This window comes from Epinephelus fuscoguttatus, linkage group LG9 (assembly GCF_011397635.1).
Source record: "Epinephelus fuscoguttatus linkage group LG9, E.fuscoguttatus.final_Chr_v1".
Classification (NCBI taxonomy): Eukaryota; Metazoa; Chordata; class Actinopteri; order Perciformes; family Serranidae; genus Epinephelus; species Epinephelus fuscoguttatus.
In genome coordinates this window covers 25541647-25563972 of record NC_064760.1, presented here as the reverse complement: position 1 = coordinate 25563972, position 22326 = coordinate 25541647, and the positions used below count along the sequence as shown (strand labels likewise).

General features: G+C 41.9%; 1 protein-coding gene across 3 annotated transcripts in view; it reads right to left on the bottom strand.

Moving 5' to 3' along the window:
- Window positions 1–1178: 1178 nt before the first annotated feature.
- The window catches only part of LOC125894260 (regulator of G-protein signaling 14-like), a 22614-nt gene continuing 1466 nt past the window's right edge, over window positions 1179–22326 (bottom strand). The window contains exons 1-19 of one of the 3 annotated variants that reach the window (XM_049585552.1): window positions 22167–22316; window positions 19227–19248; window positions 18907–19058; window positions 18666–18758; window positions 16870–17013; window positions 16593–16766; window positions 16405–16483; window positions 16188–16288; window positions 15819–16034; window positions 15469–15542; window positions 14971–15097; window positions 13133–13214; window positions 12232–12284; window positions 10738–10837; window positions 8204–10327; window positions 2014–2125; window positions 1851–1928; window positions 1703–1756; window positions 1179–1556 (exon numbers count right to left, since the gene is read on the bottom strand). In XM_049585552.1, the coding sequence (XP_049441509.1) occupies window positions 10047–10327; window positions 10738–10837; window positions 12232–12284; window positions 13133–13214; window positions 14971–15097; window positions 15469–15542; window positions 15819–16034; window positions 16188–16288; window positions 16405–16483; window positions 16593–16766; window positions 16870–17013; window positions 18666–18758; window positions 18907–19058; window positions 19227–19248; window positions 22167–22211 (1743 nt within the window). In that variant the 5' untranslated portion in view covers window positions 22212–22316 and the 3' untranslated portion in view covers window positions 1179–1556; window positions 1703–1756; window positions 1851–1928; window positions 2014–2125; window positions 8204–10046. Of the gene's footprint in view, window positions 1557–1702; window positions 1757–1850; window positions 1929–2013; window positions 2126–8203; window positions 10328–10737; window positions 10838–12231; window positions 12285–13132; window positions 13215–14970; window positions 15098–15468; window positions 15543–15818; window positions 16035–16187; window positions 16289–16404; window positions 16484–16592; window positions 16767–16869; window positions 17014–18665; window positions 18759–18906; window positions 19059–19226; window positions 19249–22166; window positions 22317–22326 lie in introns of those variants that run through there. The other 2 variants (XM_049585550.1, XM_049585551.1) reach the window with 2 other exon arrangements.

Here is a 22326-nt window from a genome sequence, read left to right as displayed (position 1 = left end):
TTCATATTTCTATTATAGTTATTGTTATTATTGATGTTGCTGTGCATCCACCCATCATTTTGTCATATGGATTACTGCACTTTTATCATGTTGATCTGTTTTGCACATGACATCTATTGTGCATCTGTCCGTCCTGGAAGAGGGATTCCTCCTTAGTTGCTCTTCCTGAGGTTTCTACCATTTTTTTCTCCTGTTAAAGGGGTTTTTCTGTTGAAGGTGAGGGTCCAGGGACACAGGGACCATGCAAGTTGTAAAGCCCTCTGAGGCCAATTGTGATTTGTGATATTGGGCTTTATACATAAAATTCAATCTAATTTAATCAAACTGAACTGTAGTAGTAGCTGCAGCCCTAATTTGAAGATTAATGTCAAGAAGACTACAGATGTTATTATTTGTGCCAAGCAGGATTTGATAACAGCGTCTGTTACATTTGACAGACCACTTGTTGGAATATCTTGGCACAGTATCTGGAGATTTTAACCATATGCTTTTTAAGAATTGCACACAACTTCATCTTCATGTGAGACAATCAATCTTAGGAAGAAAAAAAAGCTAAATTGTTTTTGATTCCACTCAACATTATAACTGCTCAGTTGTAAGAAGGAGTAAACTATACTATAGTATGACTTAAAGTGACTGTATACTGTCAGCCAAACGGGAGAAGCCATGAGCTTTGACATTTCTATTTAACCCTTTACTTCCTTAATGTGAGTCTGTAACCTCTGGGGGGCGCTATAAGGTGCCTTTGACAACTAAAAATATTTTTTAGAAGGCTTTAATTCTAAGTGTAAATATCAAGTTAAACAGAAAAAGTGAACTGCAGTTTTCTCTCCACTGTATTTTATTTTGTGTTTTAAGTTTTGTTTATTTAACCCACTATTTATTTATTTTTTACATTTCTTAGTAGTGTGCTGTGTTTGTTTTATATTTTCAACTGGGGTTTGTTTGTGCTATTTCCTGTCATGGCCCAGTCTGTGGCTCCAAAGGGAACATCTCCATCTCTAAAAGCCACCCCCCTCCCCAAGAAGTGATCTGAAACAGACTTTTCAAAACTAGCATTAGTTGTCCCCAAGTTGTGTCAATCCTGATTAAGGTATGATCAATGCACGCGCACTCTAACACAAAAACAACTTCCTGTCATCACATCAAAAGACATAAAGTAAAGACACATTCACTCGACAGCATCACTTTATTGTCAGTACACGTTCAGTGTGGTATGTATACAACACTCACAGTACAATGAAACAGCATCATCACGGGTGTCCTTTTGTTTACATGCAATTGTTTCAATGTGCATGAGTCTGTGTGTTCAGTTTACCATGTCTTTATACCGTTTCCTTCAACCAATCAGAAGCTCATTGCTTGTGTTTTTTTATGATCTAGTTCACAACTACCTTTCCTAATAATTTGTATGTTTCCCTGTGTACATATGTACATTTTAATGTATGTAGTGTTTATGATGATCTTGTCACTTGATGGCAACTCATATGTCCCTCCAGTTATCCCTTCAGTTCCTCCGTGGAGGACGCCGCCGTGTCAGAGCCGTCGGGACACTCCTGAAAAACAGGGAGACGCAATACAGCTCCAACTCAGCTTACATTTGCATGTTTTAAATATATGTAAAATACATGTATCAAACAGTGGCATAAAAATACATGCATAACAGCATCACACTATTCAGAAATATGCCTGAACAGCTCACCTTCACTCTCTCCAGCTCTGGTCTGCCTGGTAGGGATTTTTGTGAGGAAAAGGACTGTAAGGTGAGACAGGACAGTCACATTAGATGAGCCGAGTATAAAAGTATGCAACTGTGAAAAATAAGCTTTGAAACTCAGGCTGCAGCTTACCTTCTTCGTCTGTTGCATCTCCTCTGTGGATTTGGACCTGTTCTTCATGTGCTTCTGAGGGGAGGTGGTGGAGGGACACTGGAGAGAAACAAAGACACAGGGAGGATCAAATTAGACAGCGCCAGCATGACTCAAAGATTGTGTATTTCAAGCTTCCACATACCTCACTCGCCTTCTGTTCCATGGCTGGTTTGAAGATTTATCTCAGGAGAAGGGGGAGTGTAGATGCAGGTATAGGATTAGATGATATCTTTTGGAATACTGTGTTTGCACAACTGGAAAGACAAGAGAAGGAAGCTTTGCAGTCATGCAGTTGTATGCAAGATATTTTAGTAATTCTTTACTTTATGCTTACTGATATAAACTTTCACATTCATTTTTAGTACCATTTCAATGTGGACAAAAAGCTGAACTGATCCCTTATCTTGCTATCATGAGCACCAGTCACTATGAGATCACATACAAGCTGATAAATCTGCAGTTATGTCCTCTGTTCACTAGATGGCGACGCAGACTCAGGGACCCACTGCTGCAGCCTTTTCACTGATCTGAATTTTTTGCAGAATGATTTTCCTCAGGGGTTTTACCTCAATGTTTTTGGTGCTAATTGTCATACTGAGAAGTACACAGAGCAGCTCCCGTGATTGCCTCTCATTTCGGTTTTTAAAGAGAGAGAAAAACACACCTGTTTCACTTGAGGTTAATTAGAAATCACAGAAACAGAGCTGCTGTTAAAATGTCTTTTCTTGATGATTACGCTTCTCATTTTGTTTCCTTACAAACATTAATGTTACTGAAGGTTATAATGTAAAGATGGGTCCAGTTCAATTTAAAATAATTACCCAGGTAGCCAAAGCAACCTGGCCCAGCATCGGCCCAAATTTGGAGCACCAGGAGAAATAAGTCGGGCTGAAAGACTCCCCAGATTTGGGCTAAATAAACTGGCCCCATTCTGGCTGCCAACAATGCCATTACAAGGCCACTATCACAGCATGACCTGGCCCAACATCGGCCCAAATTTGGCACATTGGAAGAAATAAATTGGGCCACGCCTGCTTGCCCATCTTGCCCGACTTGGCTGAGTGTTGGGATGAATGACGCCCCAGATTCGGGCCAAATCAACTGTCCCAGTTCCTGCTGACACTGCCGTCACAGGGTATCAGATTATATAAAACTGAGATTGACAAATAGTTCCTCTAATAACAAGAGATGAATCTTTAAAGAAACGTCATGTGTATAAATAAAGGGATGAAATAGATCCCCCCTTCAAGCCAGAAATATATCAGCACCCTCAAACCCAGTGGGAGTCAGGCAGGACACAAAAAACAATGTCTGCAAAACTGAAAGGCCACAATGAATACCAGCCAACAGTCACAGCCAGATCCACAGCTGGTGTCAGGAGCCCCAGTGGCTGGGAACAAAACACCTCTGGGTCTGGGTCCATTTGTGTGAGACAGATTTTTATACTCCACTGATCTCAGTGCTGCCTCGTCAAAGTCGGCTTCTGTCTGACATCTGACCAGTTGGATCAGATCAATGAAAATACTTCCTGGCATCTCAGAGTCGATGGGGGGGGGGTTACTGGTTTCCTGTTCTGTAGGGCCTTTAAATGGTGGAGAGACAAATGAGATCCTAATGGAAGCGTGAGGCATCAGAGAGTTTAGAAGATGTGGTTCACTGGTCAGTGAACCTGAACAGTGATATGTGTATAAAAAAAAAAAAAAAAAGGTGAATGTGAAGGCTCATTCTAGACCTTGGAAAAAGCAGTTTGGCAAAAAAAACTGTCAACACATGGTCAGCTTACTTGGTGTTTCTGATTCTTTAGGCTGCATCTTGTGTCTTTCTTCACCAGAGGGGTGCCTACTGAGCTCTGGCTGTCAGTGCTGAGCTCTTTTAATCTGTCAAGGAAGTCCACACGGTGTCGCTGAGAGCTTCAGAAACACCAAGTCAGTTGACCTTGTACTGACCTTGCTTTAGGTTTCCTGAAACTTGTCACAAATTGGAATATTACTTGTGGCAATATGCATTTGCCATTTTTTTTAAAAGGTTCTTTTCATGTCTTTGAGTAATGGCATCTACTATGGCAAAGTAAAGTGAAAGCATGTTAAAGCCCCTTAAAATCTGTCTTAAAGTATTCTCTCCAACATAAAATATTCATGACTAAATAAGCTTAATAGATCTGTAGGTATTATTCAGGCAGAGTTTGAATAAAAACTCAGCTAATGTGCTCTGTGACATCATCTGTGTCTCACTGAGCCTAGAAAGTACAGAGACAAACTTTCTTTATTTTGTAAGCAATGTTGATTAATTTATTTTTATGAGAAACCACAAATCTGAATTTGCCGAATCATCCCCCGATTAAAAAGGTTTTTGATAGATTTTTTTAATCTAATGGAGTCTCTGAAACATGTGAATAATAATATAATTTTATCCAGCATACATCAGCTGTCGCTTTTTATTTTATATTTCCATGATGGCTCATTTTAGTCTATCGTTTGTATTTTTATTTTTTTATTTTTTTTTTGACAATTTGTGGAATCTTCGATGGCTGTCTTTGTACAATTTACTTTTTTTCAGCAAAGTTGATTGGAAAAAAAGAGTACAGAGACAAATAGAAATATGGAAATCTTTCAGGTTAAATAATTTAAGTTTGGCAAAAAAAAAACAAAAAAGAAAGAAAGAAAGAAAGAAAGAAAGAAAGAAAGAAAGAAAGAAAGAAAGAAAGAAATTGCTTCATTTAGGACAACATCATCAAGTTGATTGAGAAAATACATTTTCAGGGTCCTCAGAGCAAATAAATTATAATTAATTATTGAGTTTAAAGATATAATGTATGGACCATAAGACTGTAAAAATAATGGACATAGCTACAATACTTTGGTTTGTGGGCTCCCATTTTAAAACCTCGAGCTCAGCATTTCAGCCGGAGCCAGAAGTGACCATATTTGGGCCAGAGGCTGGCAGTGTGAAGGAGGAGGGGGTGGAGCTGACTGAGAAGCTGAGGACTCAATGGGGGTTGCTGCTTGGTATTTACTCATCCCTGTCAACTAGAGACCACCTTGAGATGGGATCTCTCTACTCACAATACAGCAATCCGCAACTTAAAACCAATGTGGGGTGCCAATGGCCCCTCCGACCACACCCATCTTCAATGTCAGCCTTCATTTTTATCCCAACTCTACACCTGTGGTTGAGTTTCATGACTGCATCTTGCAGAGTTGTGAGGCAATCCTGCTGATAAGATCTGTTCATAGACAGACTATCAGACATATAGACACCTGTCAAAATACTCAAAACCACTTCTGTGGTAGATCCCACTGCAATGGGTGCTGCCTGGACCACAATTTGCATGATGACACGCGCGCGCACACACACTTGCAAGGTGAAAACAATACAAGCTGTTGCGTCGTTGCATGGCTGGTACTCATTACTTGTGACCCAATAGAAGTGTGTGATGGTGTGTTTTTCTGCACAGACTCTAGTCTCTGCCTGGATTTTTTTTTTTTTTCTTCTTATTTTCTGTGCTTAGGGCGATGAGGTTGGGGCTTTACAAAAAAACAGCAACCAGGTGCCAGACCATAAGCAACAGGCATCCAAGAGACACAGTGCTGATGATAAAATCATTTCTCCCCGTAAAATATGTTTATAATTTTGAAGTCTCTCAAGGTCTGGCCTGGCGAGGCAAAAGCGTCCACAGAGCCAAGACAAAATAAAACATAGGAAGTCACTTACTGATCTGACTGAATTCACAAAGACTTATCTACCACCCTGATCTTTTGCTGCTCCACAGGAAGAATTGAGTCCAGGGCTCATGAAGAATAAATGGGAGCTGATCGACAGGAGCTCGCTCACTCACAGTGGGTGAGTGAGCTCCTGGTCGACAGCAGCTCAATCACCCACTGTGACAGCTGACGTCAGCGCCAAATCTGATGCTGCGGGGGCACCCCATGACAAAGTCCCACTTGGACTGGAATATGTGATCCTCAGCGAGGCCTACCTGCTAGAACTGAATGCTTTGTACCAGAGGGACTGACCCAGTCGAGTGTTCCCAGCTTCTCTCGTACAGGCCTATTGTGCACATACATGTCGGTTCAGTTGGCACACCCAGGGGTATACAAGACTGTTGTACTCATGCACTTACTCTAAAATGTGCATTAGAGCCCTTTGAGGGATAGAGGAGGATAATCTCAGCCTTGATGGCGGGGCATGCATTCAGTGGGTCCTGAGTGCTCTCTCTGACCTGCTCGCTGAGGGTAATGACCTAAATGAGAATGATTTGCCTACTTGCCTAACCCCGTCACTCCCCATGCTTTCCTCTGTCACTGTGTCTGTCCGTCTCTGGTGAAACAAGGAATCTCTCCTTTGTAGAAGAGGCAAAGAGGGGATGGGCCGCATAGGTTAGACTGAAGCGGGTGCAAGTGCGTCTCCTTTGTAGCCGAGGCAAAAAAGCTTCAAGAAACACTTCTCCATCGATTAATCCACATGAGCAAGCTAACAGCCAAGGTGACACATTCGAAAACACTTTGTGGTATGCACATAAAAGCCCAAAATGCTCATACATTATTACATGGACACAGGCATATAGCCGAGACTTTGGCCTTAAAAGCTACTCAAGAACTCTTTCTGCAAGGATGAGCTGATTGAATATTTTTGCCTCGCAGTCTTTTTTCACTTTTTCCTCCTTCTACCTTCACTTCTGACTGAGACAGTGCAAGAGGAGGATGATAAAACTGAGGCAGAAAAGTTTAATAGGAGTAATTAGCCTTTACGGTCTGAAATAAAATGCTGATGTGAGCATCTGCATTGCATAAGAAGAAAATCTGCTCTGAAGATTTGAATCCATAAACACCGGCAGAGACTGAGATCGGCCCAGCTCGAATCTTTAAATGTTGGGTCAACACTAATTAACTCCCCAACTGAGAAGCATCGCATGGATTTCTTAAGCTTCATTTCAGTGTGTGTGTGTGTGTGTGTGTGAAAGAGTAAGAGGGAGTTTCACAAGGACAGGAAAGAAATCAAAGTGAACAGTACGGTCAGGTTGCATCAACATCATTGCTCCTGTTGGCTTCTTGAAAGGTCGGAACAAGCAGGGTGGAGGGCACGCACATCCGAAGAACTTTTACAGGTGCTGAATGAAAATATCATATTAAGGCATGAATCAAAGAGGTCAGCCCACGTCATTAGGCATTGCTAGGAGCTTTTAATACAGTGAGCAGATCTCGTCTGATTCTTGAAAGGTCGGCCTATCTGACGGTGAATACTGAAGACTTGTGATGATGTCTCCAACTGGTGCTCATCAGTGTTCATCCATTCATCTTGCAATGGTGACAGAAAACGTCCTTTCAGCTGTGACATGAGTGATAAACACCCTACTTTCCACTCCTCCTCCTTTGGGTCAACTAATCCTTAGAATTCAGCTCCAGGAGGTGAAATTGAAGCCTGGCCTGACATTGCCGCCTCGCTACATCCCTGCTGTTGCTAATCACAGAAGATCACATGCACATGATGTGTATAATTATATAGCAACATGCATGCACACAGAAATGGTTGGAGCACAAAGGTGAGCATGCGGACAGTGGGTGCACCGGCAGTAGGGAGCACAATAAGACGGCTCACAGTGGCAAGGACATTATGTCCTGTAATTGATGATAATGGGCTGTCTGTTCAGCCACACTCAGGTGTGACACACATACATGTACACCCCAACTCTCTGCAGCTGGATGAATTCAGTCAGCAGCCAACCTGCACAGCTGCTCCCAGCCTGCATCACATCTCGACCATGTGTCTCTCACCTGATAACTGAGTCAGAGCTAATGAATCCACTATCATTTTCATTTTTTAACACACTGAGCACAGAGTCTGTCCTTCACCGGCTGAGCAGCATCTCTCAGCGCACAGTAAATGTGCGAGCATTGATCTGATGGATGGGTTTTGTTTTACACCACTTATGTATTCCTCTGCAGGACTCTCAAAGGCACAGTGAGCACCATTCAGAGCTCCCATTAGCAGAGGATTGAGTTCAGAAAATAAACACTTCCCAGATATTCAAAAGCTGTTTGTTATCCATCCCAATGTCGATTACTGACAGCAGCAAACAGAGATAGGAGAAAGGCACTGGCATAACATGTGAGATTTTCTATGAATTAAGAGACGAAGGAGGGTTTATCTCAAGACAGCACGAGACGTTTAATCAAGCACAGCAATGCACTGAGTGACAGACAGGAGGAGAGGATGAATGATGGGAGTGACAGAGAGAGAAAGGGCAGGCAGACACATCTACTGACTGAACAAGCACAGCGATCACCCCCAAAAATGAGATTAGTCAAACGCCTGGGGGAAATTCAGACACTCACCTCCTTTTCTCCCTCCTTCCTTCTCTCAGTACAGACGTGCAGTGGAGTAGATGGCACTCCTCATCCCACTGCTGCTATGGTGTCTGTGAGAGCACACCCCTCTCTGCCCATTCATAGCTCCGCCAACGCACCACTCATGCATGGACACACACACACACACACACACACACGCACGCACGCACGCGCGCACGCACGCACACACACATACATATAAACGCCAGGTGTGCCAATCACAGCTCTGTATGCTAATGTTTTCAGCTTGGCAGACGGAAACTGTGGGCGTGACAAACAGGTATCATATAGTGCACAATATTGTTTTCCTCCACACGTCTGCTAACTGCCTAATTGTTAATTACCTCAGAGACAATCCAATCTACAAAGTGGGTGAATGAGACGATTCACACACCCCATACTGTCACGTACTCTGATATATACATGCTGCTGACATCATCGATGGGGATGAGTCCATCGATGACTCATCTAATTTGTTTGGTAACTCATACAATAGCCACATGCACCCCATAACAATTCTCCTAGGCTCCTGACAAACACCTTCCAGCAACAAGTCGGTGTACAGATGAGACAAACCATTGACTACAAAGCCTTGACAAAGAGCCAATCACAGCGCTGCAACGATCAGCCGTCACTGTGCAAAAATGACGTCATTACATGATGGCATTTTAGGTTTCTCGCCCAGGATAAGATAATGTAATCAGAGCTAGTTACAATTGACACCTTCACTGCAAGATTCACATCAGCTTGTTTTACACTGCATGAGTCATGCAGCCTTTCCACAGGGGCAGAGGGGTCTGGCTGCCCCACATATAAAATCAAATCACGTAGCATTTGTCAAGCCAGAAACTGACCTCAGTGATTCACCCAAAAAACTTCCTCTCACAGAGAGCTGAAAGCTGAAAGCTGAAAGCTGAAAGCTGAAAGCTGACGTCTTCCCCCAACAACAAATACAGATGGAAAGGATCACATTTCATCATGAAACACTTTAATTCTTTGGACACACCCTGTGGGATATTTTCTGATGATCACATCATCTGATTCATTCCCTGTAATATCAGATTACTAATTCATGATCTGGACCCTGAGATGTAGTCTGACGTGAGAAGGGAAAACAGGACTTGACCAGGGCTTCTCAAAGTGCCATCACAGCAAACAAGATGCAGAAGTACTGCAAAAAAAACAACCCATTTGAAAACATTAAGTAAGCACACAAAATGAACACTGCTAATTTAAAATATTTAAAACTCATCTCAGTAAAATATTCAATAATCTTAATTCGAATAAAGAGAAAAAAAAGTGCAATACACTTCAATACGCCCTTCTGGACAGTCCTGTGCAGAAACATGTCTTTGCTTAGAGTTTAAAGAAAAGCCTGAAATGTGAGACTGTGAGAAATTAAAGCAAAGTAATCTACAAACTGTACAACATTAATCCGTCAGGAAACACTCGAGCAAACACACTGGCTTCAGGCTGAAATGTTGAACTGAAACTTCTTCGAGCATTTTTGATACATTAAACAATTCATAGCAAACTTTCTTCCAATTAACCTGTAGTGTTTTGAAATGACACTATAAATGTTTGCCATGATCTTTCTTGTTCTTCTTTGTCTTTCATATTGCCTCAAGAGGAAGTTATCAGGAGAGATGATACCACACTGCTGTCTCAGAGCTTATTTGTAAACAGTTATAAAAAGTGCTTGACCATTTTTCCCATCTTTTGACATGATGGTCACATGACATTGCAAGATGTTTGCCGTAGTTTCTGATATTGTCCATCCCACACACACACACACACACACGCACACACACACACACACACACACAGTCTTTCAAACTGCTGTTTCTCGTAAGTTTTTGGCCTCAGGCTCAGCAGAGTTCGAAGTTTCCGCCGTTGCACCACCTGAACTTGACGTCTCTTCTTCTTTCACACTGTCCTCTTTGGAGTCTGCAGAGGAGGAGCTGGTTGTACCAGGTTCACCTGGCTCTGTGTCCTGTCCCCGGTCTGAGGGCAGCTGCAGGAACAGAGGCAGCTCCAGCTGCTCTTTGGTCAAAAGGCCTCGCTGGTCATCGACCCTGCAGCCCTGAGCCCTCGTCAGCATGTCCAGAAACACTGACACACAAAAACATCATGCTAATTCTGACATTTGTTTCAAATAAATAAATAAATAAATAAATAACACTGTGCTATTTTTAATCTGCCTCCTGCATTCACATTTAATAGTTGGGAGTAGGGTTAGGCAACACAATGTATTCTCAATAAGTTTAAGAAATATAGAATAATAACAATTATGTTATTATTAATCAATATGTATACAACAGTGATTCTTAGAAAGAACCCTCGACCTCGAGAGGTCAAGGTATGTCCCCACATTGATTAAAACATCCTGTCAATTCAATTTGCCATAGATTCCTTGTTGTAAATAGAATGGAAAACACAGTGACAGTTATCAAACATCTATCCTCTTACAGTGCATATTGCCATGTTGCCTAACCCTACTAAATGCAGCTGAGATGTCCTACCCTCCATGTCGCGGTTCTTACTGGGCTTGTGCTGAGTCTTGGCTTTGTCTGTCTGAAGCACTGACCGGGCCTCCACTCCGCCTGCGCTCGCTGCTCCTGCCTGCGACCAAAAGATTCAAGCATTATTAATGTTCAAAGTAAAGTTTCCAAGGTTTTAAATCCTAGTAACACTCTTCACTACAAATTTTAGAAATCACATGATCAATACATTTCATCAGAGAAATGTTGATGCTTTTCAACAGTGATTTTGGTGGTGTCCAGAAGATGTGTCCCAAGCACATTTAAGACCACTTTTTGTAGGTCTTTACTGAGTCCGCACTTTTACTTGGTCTTGTCTGTTTCAGACAAAGAGGACTATGGATTTTATTTCAAGACCAGTCAAGACCACAACTGTGGGGATATCACTAAACTGCCTGTGCACAAGAGTTGTTGTGTGAGTTGTGTTCAATACAGATGGTTAAACTGATATGTGCCTCTGAGTGTTTGAATTTGTTTGCTCATAGAAAACAAAGGGAAATTCCCACACATAAAATTAACCTCTGCAATGCCTTTTGATCATTTTATCAAGACATTTTTAATGGTACACTTGATACACACGCACATACACTATGGCAATAAAAGAGGTGAATGAAAGGGAAACTGGGAAATTGGATCTGTTGGATCAGTTTGAGGAGTGACTATGATTGGCGTGATCCACATTTCATCGTAAGTGTGTTGTGCAGTGTGGGACTCTCTCTGTCCTGGTCTTGGTCATGACTTGGTCTCGGTTTGGGTGGTCTTGACTACAACACTGTTCTATTGTGCAATACTGCCAGCCATTGTAAATTTTCCGTAATGGGAATAAAGTGTCCATAGTTGTACATGACTCTCTGCTATCGTTCTACAACGTGTCACATTTCATTGGATGCAAAAATATTTCCTACTCTATTCCCAATATAACCAACAAAAAAGATCATCTACTGAATGATTACAAAAAAGGCAAGACACTGACACGTTTTTGGTAATTAAATAAGAATATAACAAAGGTTGTCACCAAGGTCGCCTGCAAATCATCACTCCCTTGTTCGTGCAAAGCCGTTGCTTTCAAATGAAAAAAAAAAGTGGAAAAAAAAGTGTCCTGTGTCATTTCCCGGAGCACAAGGTGACGTCTTCAGGTGGTATATTTTATCCAACCAGTAGTCCAAAAATCCCAAATTATTCAGTTTATTATCATTTATGATGAAGAAATGCATCAGATTCTAACATTTAAGAGGCAAGAAAACAGCAAATCTTCGGCTTTTTTTGCTTTATAAAATATTCAGAATATTTGATTCAATTCAATTATTCCATGATCAAAAAAAGTTTCCATTTAATTTTATTTCAAACGACTAATTGATTTATCACCTAATTGTTGCAGCTCTAATCTCAGCAGTTTTCCTTGTATGTTTTTTTTGTTTTGTTACGATGGCAACAACATTATTTTTGATATTCGGCAGTCCGTTAACATTGGCTCACCTGTGTGGCTGCAGCAGACCCGCTGCCTTTGGAAATGTTGGTCTGGTCTTTTCCTGTTAAAACCACACACACAAAAAAATACACCTCAGTTTCTGACAGAACCTTCCCTTCCAGTAGAAAGATAATCAGTGGACTGCTGATGATGCAACAGAACCTAACTTCCCCACTGTGTTAAACACTGATATTGGCCAGATAAAATATTCTTGACAACAATTAAACTGGTCCTGCTGGGATGCAACCACTCCAATCTAATCCATTCCCTTCTTCCTTAATGCATATAATGGGGCTGAGGTGAGGAGCGCTGATCCAAAGTGAAGTTGGTTCTGGTCTCTCAGCAGTTGGGAAATGAGGTGAGTGAACTCAAATTGACACAGCGCTCAACAAACCAAATGGACTCAGACATTTCAAACGCACAGAAAAGAATGAAGACGCGGAGAGAGACGCACAAAGAAATCAGAGTGGGCAAAAAAGGAACATGCAGACAGTGACGCAGAAAAACCAGGGCACTAAAGTGGACACTGAAAAGACTTTCTCCTTGCCGCCAGCTAAGAGCAAGTGAGACCAAGAAATGCAGAAACACTTCAAGGACCCATTAAGAAATAATTACATGAATAAGAAGGCACAGGCAGGGCTCAGGCAGCACAAGAGAACACACAAAGCTGCACCGATGTATCGCCCACATCTTCGACAACTAACAGTGGCTGGAGGGCTCGAACGTGCCTTTCTCTGTTTGATTGAACTCATTTAATTTACTCGTTGGCCAAGTGAGTTTCTTTTCATCCTGTGGCTGCTTGTGCTTTTGGAGGAGCAGTGTAGTTATTATTAAAAATATGTAAACATGATTCTCCCTGGGTCCCATTAAAGAGAAACACTGCGTTTTAAAAAGGTCAAGTGTATTAACCTTTAGTTTTGTCGAGCCGTAGCGTCTTATTGGCCAGTCTGAACACAGGGCCCGTCATGTTCACGGGCTCGTCGCTTCCAACCTACAACAAACAAGGAAATAAGACATTTCAGACAGATGCTGACTCACAATCAGATGCACAGTTTTGTGGGGATTAAGAAGAAACCCCACAGAAAATGATGCATGACAGAGAAAACAAAGATGGTGTCATCCTCGTCACTTATTCCACCAACATGGCAGTGCGACATTACATTTTCAAATTAAAATTACAGATTTGATATAAATATTAACATGCACAGTGACGCGTAAACGGTTGCCTAGCAACAGCTGCAGAAAGCAGGAGAGGCAGACAACAGACGGACAGAATGTCTAAAAAGTGGTACATTTAAAAATGTCGCACAAGTCTGCTGCTTTGAGAAGCAGAGGTGAGTCATCAATGAGTGCGTTTACGTGGACATGAATCACCCGTTTGTGATCGGGTTTTGGAATATCCCTCTTATGTGTGTGTAAGCATGTACACACCATATCCTGTTTTCTGACACCGGGATAAGATCCTATCCCAACTGGGAAACTGCTGCTTTATGCACCGAGTTTTTGAGAGCACCCGACTACCTGCGCAGGCATGGCTTCAACTAAGTGCCTAAGAGAAATACAAAACATGACGGCAGCGACAGGGTCTCACTCCTGGAGCACTGAGGAAATTGAGTTTTGTCTTCTTCCGCTGCTCGTCTGTGCTATATGCAGTGATGTGACAGGCTGGCATCAGTGTGGATGACAGTGTTATTAGAGTAGTGTAGCTGCTTTTAGGTGAGTTACTACGCAGTGTACATTTGTGTGTGCGGTTAAAAGAGGAAAAGAGAGAGAAATTAGATACGTGCAGAGCTAAAAGAAATTAGCAGTTAAGTTGTAAAGCCGTACTAAATGTACAGTGTACTGTTTAACAGTTCCTGTCCCAATTGCCAGCTTGTTTTTGTAAACACTGCATCACCTTTGCAAATAGACTGCAGTAGTCAGTAACCCGGTTACTAGTATTCATGTGTACAGGGAACATAAATAACCTGATTTCTCCGTGCTCATGTAAACACTAGATCCTGAATATGATCATAACCAGGATAAGTCTCATAAACAGGTTATTCATGTCCGTGTAAATATGTACTTACTAGATATATAAGATTATTACTTGTTTGATTGAACTAGAATAATTGTTCCTTTACAACAGGCAGAAAATTATTATAATTATTAGAATTATAGGGTATATTGCAGGAATCCTGCGGTTAATTTCAATACCTTTTTAAGACTTTTTTAAGACCTTCCAAAAAAACCTTAAGACCTCATCGCCACTTCAAGCTGTCCTTAGCAGCAACACATCTTTAAATTATTAATCAGTTGTAGTTTGCAATTAAATATATGGAGCACAAACATACAACAGAACCCAGATAAGATGAGAAGGATTTTTTATTGTCTTTTGTTCCTCTGTTTGGCGCCTGGACGTGCGCTGTCGCGTGATGTCGCACAGGTACGCGCACGACCCCGAGAGGCAGTCCAAATGTGCCTACCTATACATCGTTGTTTGTAATAATCGCGAGGAGGAAAATAAATTATACATTCATGGACACTTTCTGTCAAAGCTTGAATGCCAAGAAAATGTAATGCTTCATAAAATCGCGATTAAGACTTTTTAATACTTTTTAAGGGCCTTAATTTTCTGACATTTGATTTATCAACTTTTAATACTTTTTAAGACCCCGCAGACACCCTGGATTAATTATGATTATTCGGTGGAACTACTTAAGCGCTGACGACATATTATGGTCCCATTCATACATACAGACACTCACCATGGTGACCACAGCCTCTTGTGGCTTGAGGTGATGTTTCTGCAGCACGGCAGAGAGTGTGTCCTGCAGCGTCTTACTGGACTTCACCATGATCCCCACCGTCTTACCAGTGAAGGCAATCTCCAGCCTGCAACACACATGCATTTCAATGACCTCCCTCACACAGTAAACACAAACAGTGAATGCAGTGCTGTATTGTATCATTGAATCTAATCGTTTGAAGCCTGTCTCTGCCACCCCATGATACTTTAGCAGGAAATCCACATCTGATTTTATGTGGCAATTTGATAATGCATGTAATTCAAATGATGACTAAAAATGATTTTAGCGCAGAGAGCCAGGCTCTGTGTCTGGTGTTAACACAAGGACTTCCCCCTAATATGGTGAGAAGTGGCTTGCTGAAGTGGGGACGGGGGTGGGAAAGCCTGCTATGGTGACAAAGGCAAAGAGAAAAAAAAAAAAAAAAAAAGGAAGTGAAGGAAATAACAGTCGACTCACGCAAACATCACCCTGAGCTCCAGAGAGACCTGCTGATCTCTCAGTACGGAGCAGTCCTGGTCCAGTGATAAGGGCTGTTGTAAAGAGAACAAACGGCATGTCAGACAGAGAGAAGTAACTTTCAGATACGTCAGCATCAACTGCAGATACTTTCAAATAAGTTAGAGAAATGAAAAGAGGGAGTGAGAGGTTGAGAGGTTGAGAGGATGTTAGAACAGGAAGAAGGTAGTCATCTTTCTCATACCGCCTGTTGCAAAACAACTTTGCAGTCGGGTACAGTAGATATCTTTTAACAGCTTCTTGATCTAAAGCTGCAGCTGCTGCTGCAGAAAGAGCAGCTAAGATCTCACCTTGTCCTTGCCGTGAAGGTAGATGACAACATCTTTCAGCGGGAAGCCTCTCTTCTCACACAGGCTAGCCAGCATGTCTTTGATGGGTTGGCCATTACGTGTTGGGGCCAGGGAGGCAGTGCCATCGGGTAGGTATACACAGCAGTAGCCCCCCTCGACTCCTATTCGACTCCCACCTCCACCACCACCACCCTGCTCTGGAGTTGATCTGCCGTTCTACATCACAGATGGAGAAAACAAGAGTTAAAAATATACTTCAAAACAATTTACAATTTACTTTATGGATGATTTTTTTCTAAACTGTAAGATTTGTCACTTTGAGCAGTATTTTTTAATCCCCGTGTGTCCTGATATCACAAATGCACTGACCTCCACCTGCCTGTGGAGGGAGCCGAGCTCCACGCTGCTGCTTGACTTGACGGACATGTGGGAATCTTTCCGGGAGACCGAACCATGGATGTCGGATGTATCTATTGTTATCAATGAGGACAAAAAGAGAGCCAGGGTGAAATTGTGAGATGAAGTGACAGGATGTATATCAAGGCATAACTCAGAAGCACAAGATCTGCCACTTGACAGGCACTACCTCCCCAGGATCCTCTTTTCTGCCGCTGTTTCTCCGAGGCACTCTTGCCACCTGGCAAGCTGTTGGAGTCCGACTTGTTCTGTTTGACACAGTGACGCCAGAAATGTCATAACAGCATAACTAAAACAAGAAAACCTTGCATGTTTCCCCCTTCCTCCCCTTAGTGCATTTTGTCCCTCTCACTCTACCTTTTTATCATTTAAGGGGCTTCTGGGAGCCATGTACTCCCAGGACCCCATGCGAGCCGGCCCTTTGGAGAGCTGAGGTAGAGGTTTACCTTCTACACTTGCCAAGGTGCAGCTCTGATAGAGAGGAGAGCGCACAAAGCGCCTGTAGCTGTCCATCTTCATCAGTTTAAATATCTGACACAAAGCAGGGATGGATGCACACACACAGTCAGCAGAGGCACTGACAACATATCACTGTATTACGGAGCTAATATGGGAGTGTGGACTGCACACCAACCTGTGCTTGAGCCTTGTTAAACATGTCAGGTGTGGGCTGTTCCAGGTCCTTCTCCTCTGTCTTGGCTGTGTCATCGATGTTGACTGAGTAGGGAGCGCTGTCAGACAGGTAGGTGTTGTAGATGGAGCGAGCTGACACTTTCAGCTGGGAACAGAACAGCTTGTTTCTTAGCTAATGAGACATCTTTTCAACCAAACCCCAGTGACACACTGAACCAATTTCCCTTTGGATTTTGTTTGAGCATTTAGCTGAGTATGCAGCTTTCATTAACCAATTTACAAAACCACTCAGTGTGTGTATATATGTATACCGACTTGGTGTCTTTCCTTGTTAAGTGTACCAAGAATCAAATCAACCCTTTCCAAGGAACCACACTGGAAGTCATTCAATCAATAAGTCACTAAAAGGCAATTCATTTCACAGAGAGCTGAGCAGCCAGAGAAACTCGACTGATGCATGGACAGTCAACAACCCTGTCAATTTCTGCACTTCCTGTTTCTACAATAGAATTTAATTGACCGAACAGCAAGTCTGCCAGGAGGTACAAAATAGATTAAAAGATGAATACAGCTTTTTAAGCTTCCTAGCGGGCTACTTTTATTTAAATAAATGGTGTAAAAGAAGGAAAACATCCCAAGAACGATGGCTGAACAACAGCTTCATCCGTCATTGAGGTCAACAGGAAATGTATACATTTTTTACTGAGCTGTTTATCAATGCTACTTAAAAGGAGGAGTGTGTAGGATTCATAGGATTTAATGGCATCTAGCAGTGAGGACTGCGGACTGCAACCTGCTCAAACTTCTCTGATGTGCCTAGAATTCCTACAGTGTTCATCGTTCAGGAGGTTTTTACCGTGAGCCGAATTATCCACAGAGGTCTCCTCCTTGCCAAAACAAACAGACTTGGGGATTTAAACCGGTAAAAATGCTTATTAAAGCAGTTTTTAAAAAAATCAGTGTTTGTCTGACACTGTTTGGCTCGTAGCAGAGAAGCCAGCACAACTCCTGCTAATGCGGCTCACCTTTTTTGTCTGATAACTTAAGTTCTAGACATTCATGAGGTTTTTACCGTGAGATGAATTATCCACAGATGTCACTTCCTGTCTGAAACAACAGACTTGGTGATTTAAACCGGTAAAAGCACTGAATAAGCAGGTTCATGTTAAAGAAATCAGTGGTTTTCCGAGTCCGACATTGGTCATCGCAGATGGGGGCTACCGACTACAGTGGCCGATGCGAAAACAGGTATGGCCTGATCTAGAGCCAGTGTTTGGTCTGTCTGTTCTGGGCTACTGTAGAAACATGACGGTGCAACATGGCAAACTCCATGGATGAGGACCCACTCCCTATGTAGATATTAACAGCTCATTCTAAGGTAACAAAAACACGGCAATTCTTGTGTTCAGGTGATTATAAACTAAAGAAGTCATACCTACTATATTACATTCCATCTCTGCCAATATATTCCCTTAAATCCTACACACTGGACCTTTAAGGCTGATTAACTACATATAAAAATACTGTAACATAATAACAGTAATATCAAAGCAAAAAACATAAACCTGCACCTCCTGACTGTCACACAGGCACAATTACAGCAGCATAGCAACCAAGCTGCCCACATTGTAAACATTCAACATGTTGTCTACAACTACAAAAATAAGTTTCAGGAAAATTCCGGAGAAGAGTATTTATAAAGGGAGCTTGTGCTGAGTAAACACACATCATGATGAATCACAAATTACAGGTAAGATGATTAACCATGTACAAGTAAAAAAAAAAGTCCCATCATACCTCGTTCAAGGAGCTGGCTGGGATCTTCCTGAATTTTTCACAAGCCTGCCAAAATAAAATGTTCTCCGCGCTCACCTCGGACATCAAGAAGGTCTGTGGAGGAAGACACAGAACTGTGTATGAACACATATGAAACACTTCCTGAGAATTTGTTTGAAAACACCAGCACTTATTAACACCTATCCCTGAGCTTGTTGAAAGTTACGACATAACACGCCATGTGTTGCTGAGTGTGTCTCACCGTAAAGTGGCGGACGCCGCAGGGGTCCTCCAGCAGCTTCTCAAATGAGACAGCCCAGCTCAGCACACTGTTGGCTGGGGTGACGTCTCCGCCGGGAGTCCCTGGAAGACTGGAGCTGCTGCCTCCACAGCCACGAGCAGACATGTTCAACTCTACAAACACATCCAGACACAAACACACCCATTTATCAGCACTGAAAAGCATGACCAAGAACGAGGCTGAATCAGATATTTTCTCCTGTCATGCACAGACACGTTTCAGTTTGGAGGATTGCGAGATGTAGAGGACTGTCGGAGCACATGCTGGTTGTTCATGCTTACCTCCGTCTGACACTGCCTGGCTCTGTGAATAGAGAGACAGAGAGGTAAGGCAGGGAACGACAATAAACTAAAACATCTGATAAAATGGAAAACACCTCGCTAAGGCTGTCATGGATAATATACTCAAAGAGGAACTGTATTTAAAGTCATTTATTCTCTACGAAACTGCAATCAAAAGTAAAGCATACAACAACAACAAAAAAAACATTTAAACATTACAGCAACAGCTCTTTAATGCACATTGTACAGTGTACTCCAAATAGAACTTGAAGATTGACGCATATAAGCAAGCACAGAGGCATACATTTAGGAAGTGAAATGTGAAAACCAGCTGCATGTTTTTTGCTTTTTTCCTCTATGTAACAATGTAGTGCAATCAGTCAAGGCTGTTTTCACAGGAAGTGGTTGTGACACTGATGACAATGGCTCTCATTCAGCTTTAGAGCTTACAGAAATCCACATTTTGTAAAAGTTCTGTTTCAGTTCACACTTAAATACTGCCAATACCTACGTTCTGCAAACCAGTGCTGGTAACCACACCAATCAGGTATCATGGGGCCTACATATTATGGCTGCCAAATAATGATTATGTTAGTTATCTGCTGATAATTTTCTTGATTAATCGATTAGCTCTTTGGTCTATGAAATGTCAGAAAATGGTGAAAATATCGATCAGTGTTTTCCAAAGCCAAAGAAGACGTCCTTAGATGTCTTGTTTTGTCCACAATTCCAAGATATTAGGTTTACTGTCACAGAAACCAGAAAATATTCACAGTTAAAGAAGATTGAATCAGATAATTTTCACTTTTTGTCTTAAGAAAAATAAATGATTATCAAATTTGTTGACAATTAATTTAATAGTTGACAACAAATAAATCAATGCAGCTCTAGTAGACACTGATCAACACCCCCCAGGAGTTGTTTTAGAAAACAGAATCAACAGGGTAACTGGATCAGTTTTAACTGGTGTTGAGTTCCAAAAACGGCACAAGCAAGATCCTGCTCAAGAAGCCAGTTATACAGAAATATCATTTAAACGTGGCTCACAGGACAACGGTCCTTGGTTTTAATCCAAAGCCTCTCTGTGTTGAGTTCACGTGACCTTTCGTCTGTCTGGGTTTCCTCCCACCATCTACACATCTAAAATTTCCCCAGAGGTGTGAATGTGAGCGTTTCTGTCTGTCTATGGGCAGGTTGCAACTCAGAAGACTAGCCTACACAGTGTACACTGGGTGTAAAAATAAACTTGGAAGAAACATTGTCACGCACGCTCTGAATGCCATTTGGGTAAAAATAAGATTAAGAAAGATTAAGAAATCTGCCACCTATCAGGCGGCATAATCTGAGTGCTTACACAGAAATATTATTTTATCTATATCTGCATTATTGTGAATTGATAAGATCTGTCTTTGATGTACATGGAGATTTCTTGGTTGTAGAAAGCAGACTTCAACTTTCCTGATCAGTATAGCTCTGGGTTAGCTTTGTAAAATTATTTTTAAAAATGTTCTCTTTAGATTAACTCAAGTCAAGACTTTCATAGAAATCACCTTATTTTAACCTAATTTCTAGAATAACCCATAAAGCGTTTACATCAAACGCAACGGAGACAATTGCTGAGTCATAGAGAAAACTACATGTCTTAATGAGATTGAGAGAAAACTCTCAGCACCCACTGATGTGACTCAAAAATCAGCATGCTGCTGAGTCCAGTCAGCTATATTAGTATCGATATGAGTAAGACCTATCTCCTATGTAGAAATAGATGGTCAAAAAGTCTTTAACACAAGAGCACTGCACCCACACTATAAAACGAATTGCCAGTGAGAAAATACAGTATACTGCATGTGTTGGATTTTTAGTGCACGCAAATAGAAAGCGTCATTTTCTGTTAGTGCTTGACAATAGCTCAAAGGCAACCGCTGTTCACAACTGATAAACTTTGTCCATATAAGGCCGACATGGGCTGGCAGTTTCTGCAGGTGTGAGCTCCACTGTGACTCCACCTCTTCACGTTTTTTGTTTTTTTTTGCTCTCAAACTCTGGCTCCAAAAACACAACATGTCGGTGCCTACAGACACACTTCACAGAGGAAGCCAACATACACATTCATCCACTAACTGTAATGACAGCAAATGTTTCATCACAGTGTTGCTCGCACACCTTTCATTCTCACACACTGCAACACAGAACAATGTCTAAAGGATTAGGATTCTCTGCAAATCCTTTAAAGGAGAGACAAAATATGCAAACACACTATGTGAGGGAAGAGTTTGATGCAGCACTACTTCCAGGAACATTGTCAATCAGACAAAATGCAAAGCACAGACAGGCTTTTTTAAAACTCTAGAAACACCCAGCACTTCTCTGCCCGTGTGAAGTATATCTTTATATACACTTTCACACCTTTTGCAGAACTGAACCAATTCAAGAAACGTAACAGTTTCACACAGACCTGACCGGAGCCAAGTCGGCCTACACATGACAGATTGGCACACAGGCATGGCTTGGTTTCCGCTTTTGACTCAAGCAGGCCTAGTCTGTTTTCAAGAGCAACCAACTGTTAGCCACACAGCCTGATTGGCTCTGGCACCTCTGAGGAGTTGAGGCAGACAATACAAGCTAACACATGAAACTATCATTCTCTTGGTACTCTGACCTCGGAGTCAACTCAACAGCATGAGTACAGCTAAAAAGGCAGACTGAAAAAGCAGTTAAAACTTAAAAAAAGACATTTCTGTGAGCCAAATCATTACAGGTGACAGGTATTCAACACACTTAACTACAACTTATTCCTCACACTACGCTTCCAGTCTTGAAAACCTCCATCTAAGAGCTGATAAATCCTCCTTTATACAGCAAAAATGTATGAACAAACCACTAGACCCAAAGAACAGCTGCAGAACAAAACCAAAACTATCAAGAGGCTTGCCAACTCACCAAGTGGCCAACAGGAATCCCTAGAGCGTTGCAGTTCTTCGCCATGGTGGCTCAGACACCAGACTACAAGCTGAAGTTTTTATGCGATGTGCACACTGTCAGGGGACACAATAAAGTGCTCCACCCAACACCCAACACCCAACACACTCTTCACACTCAC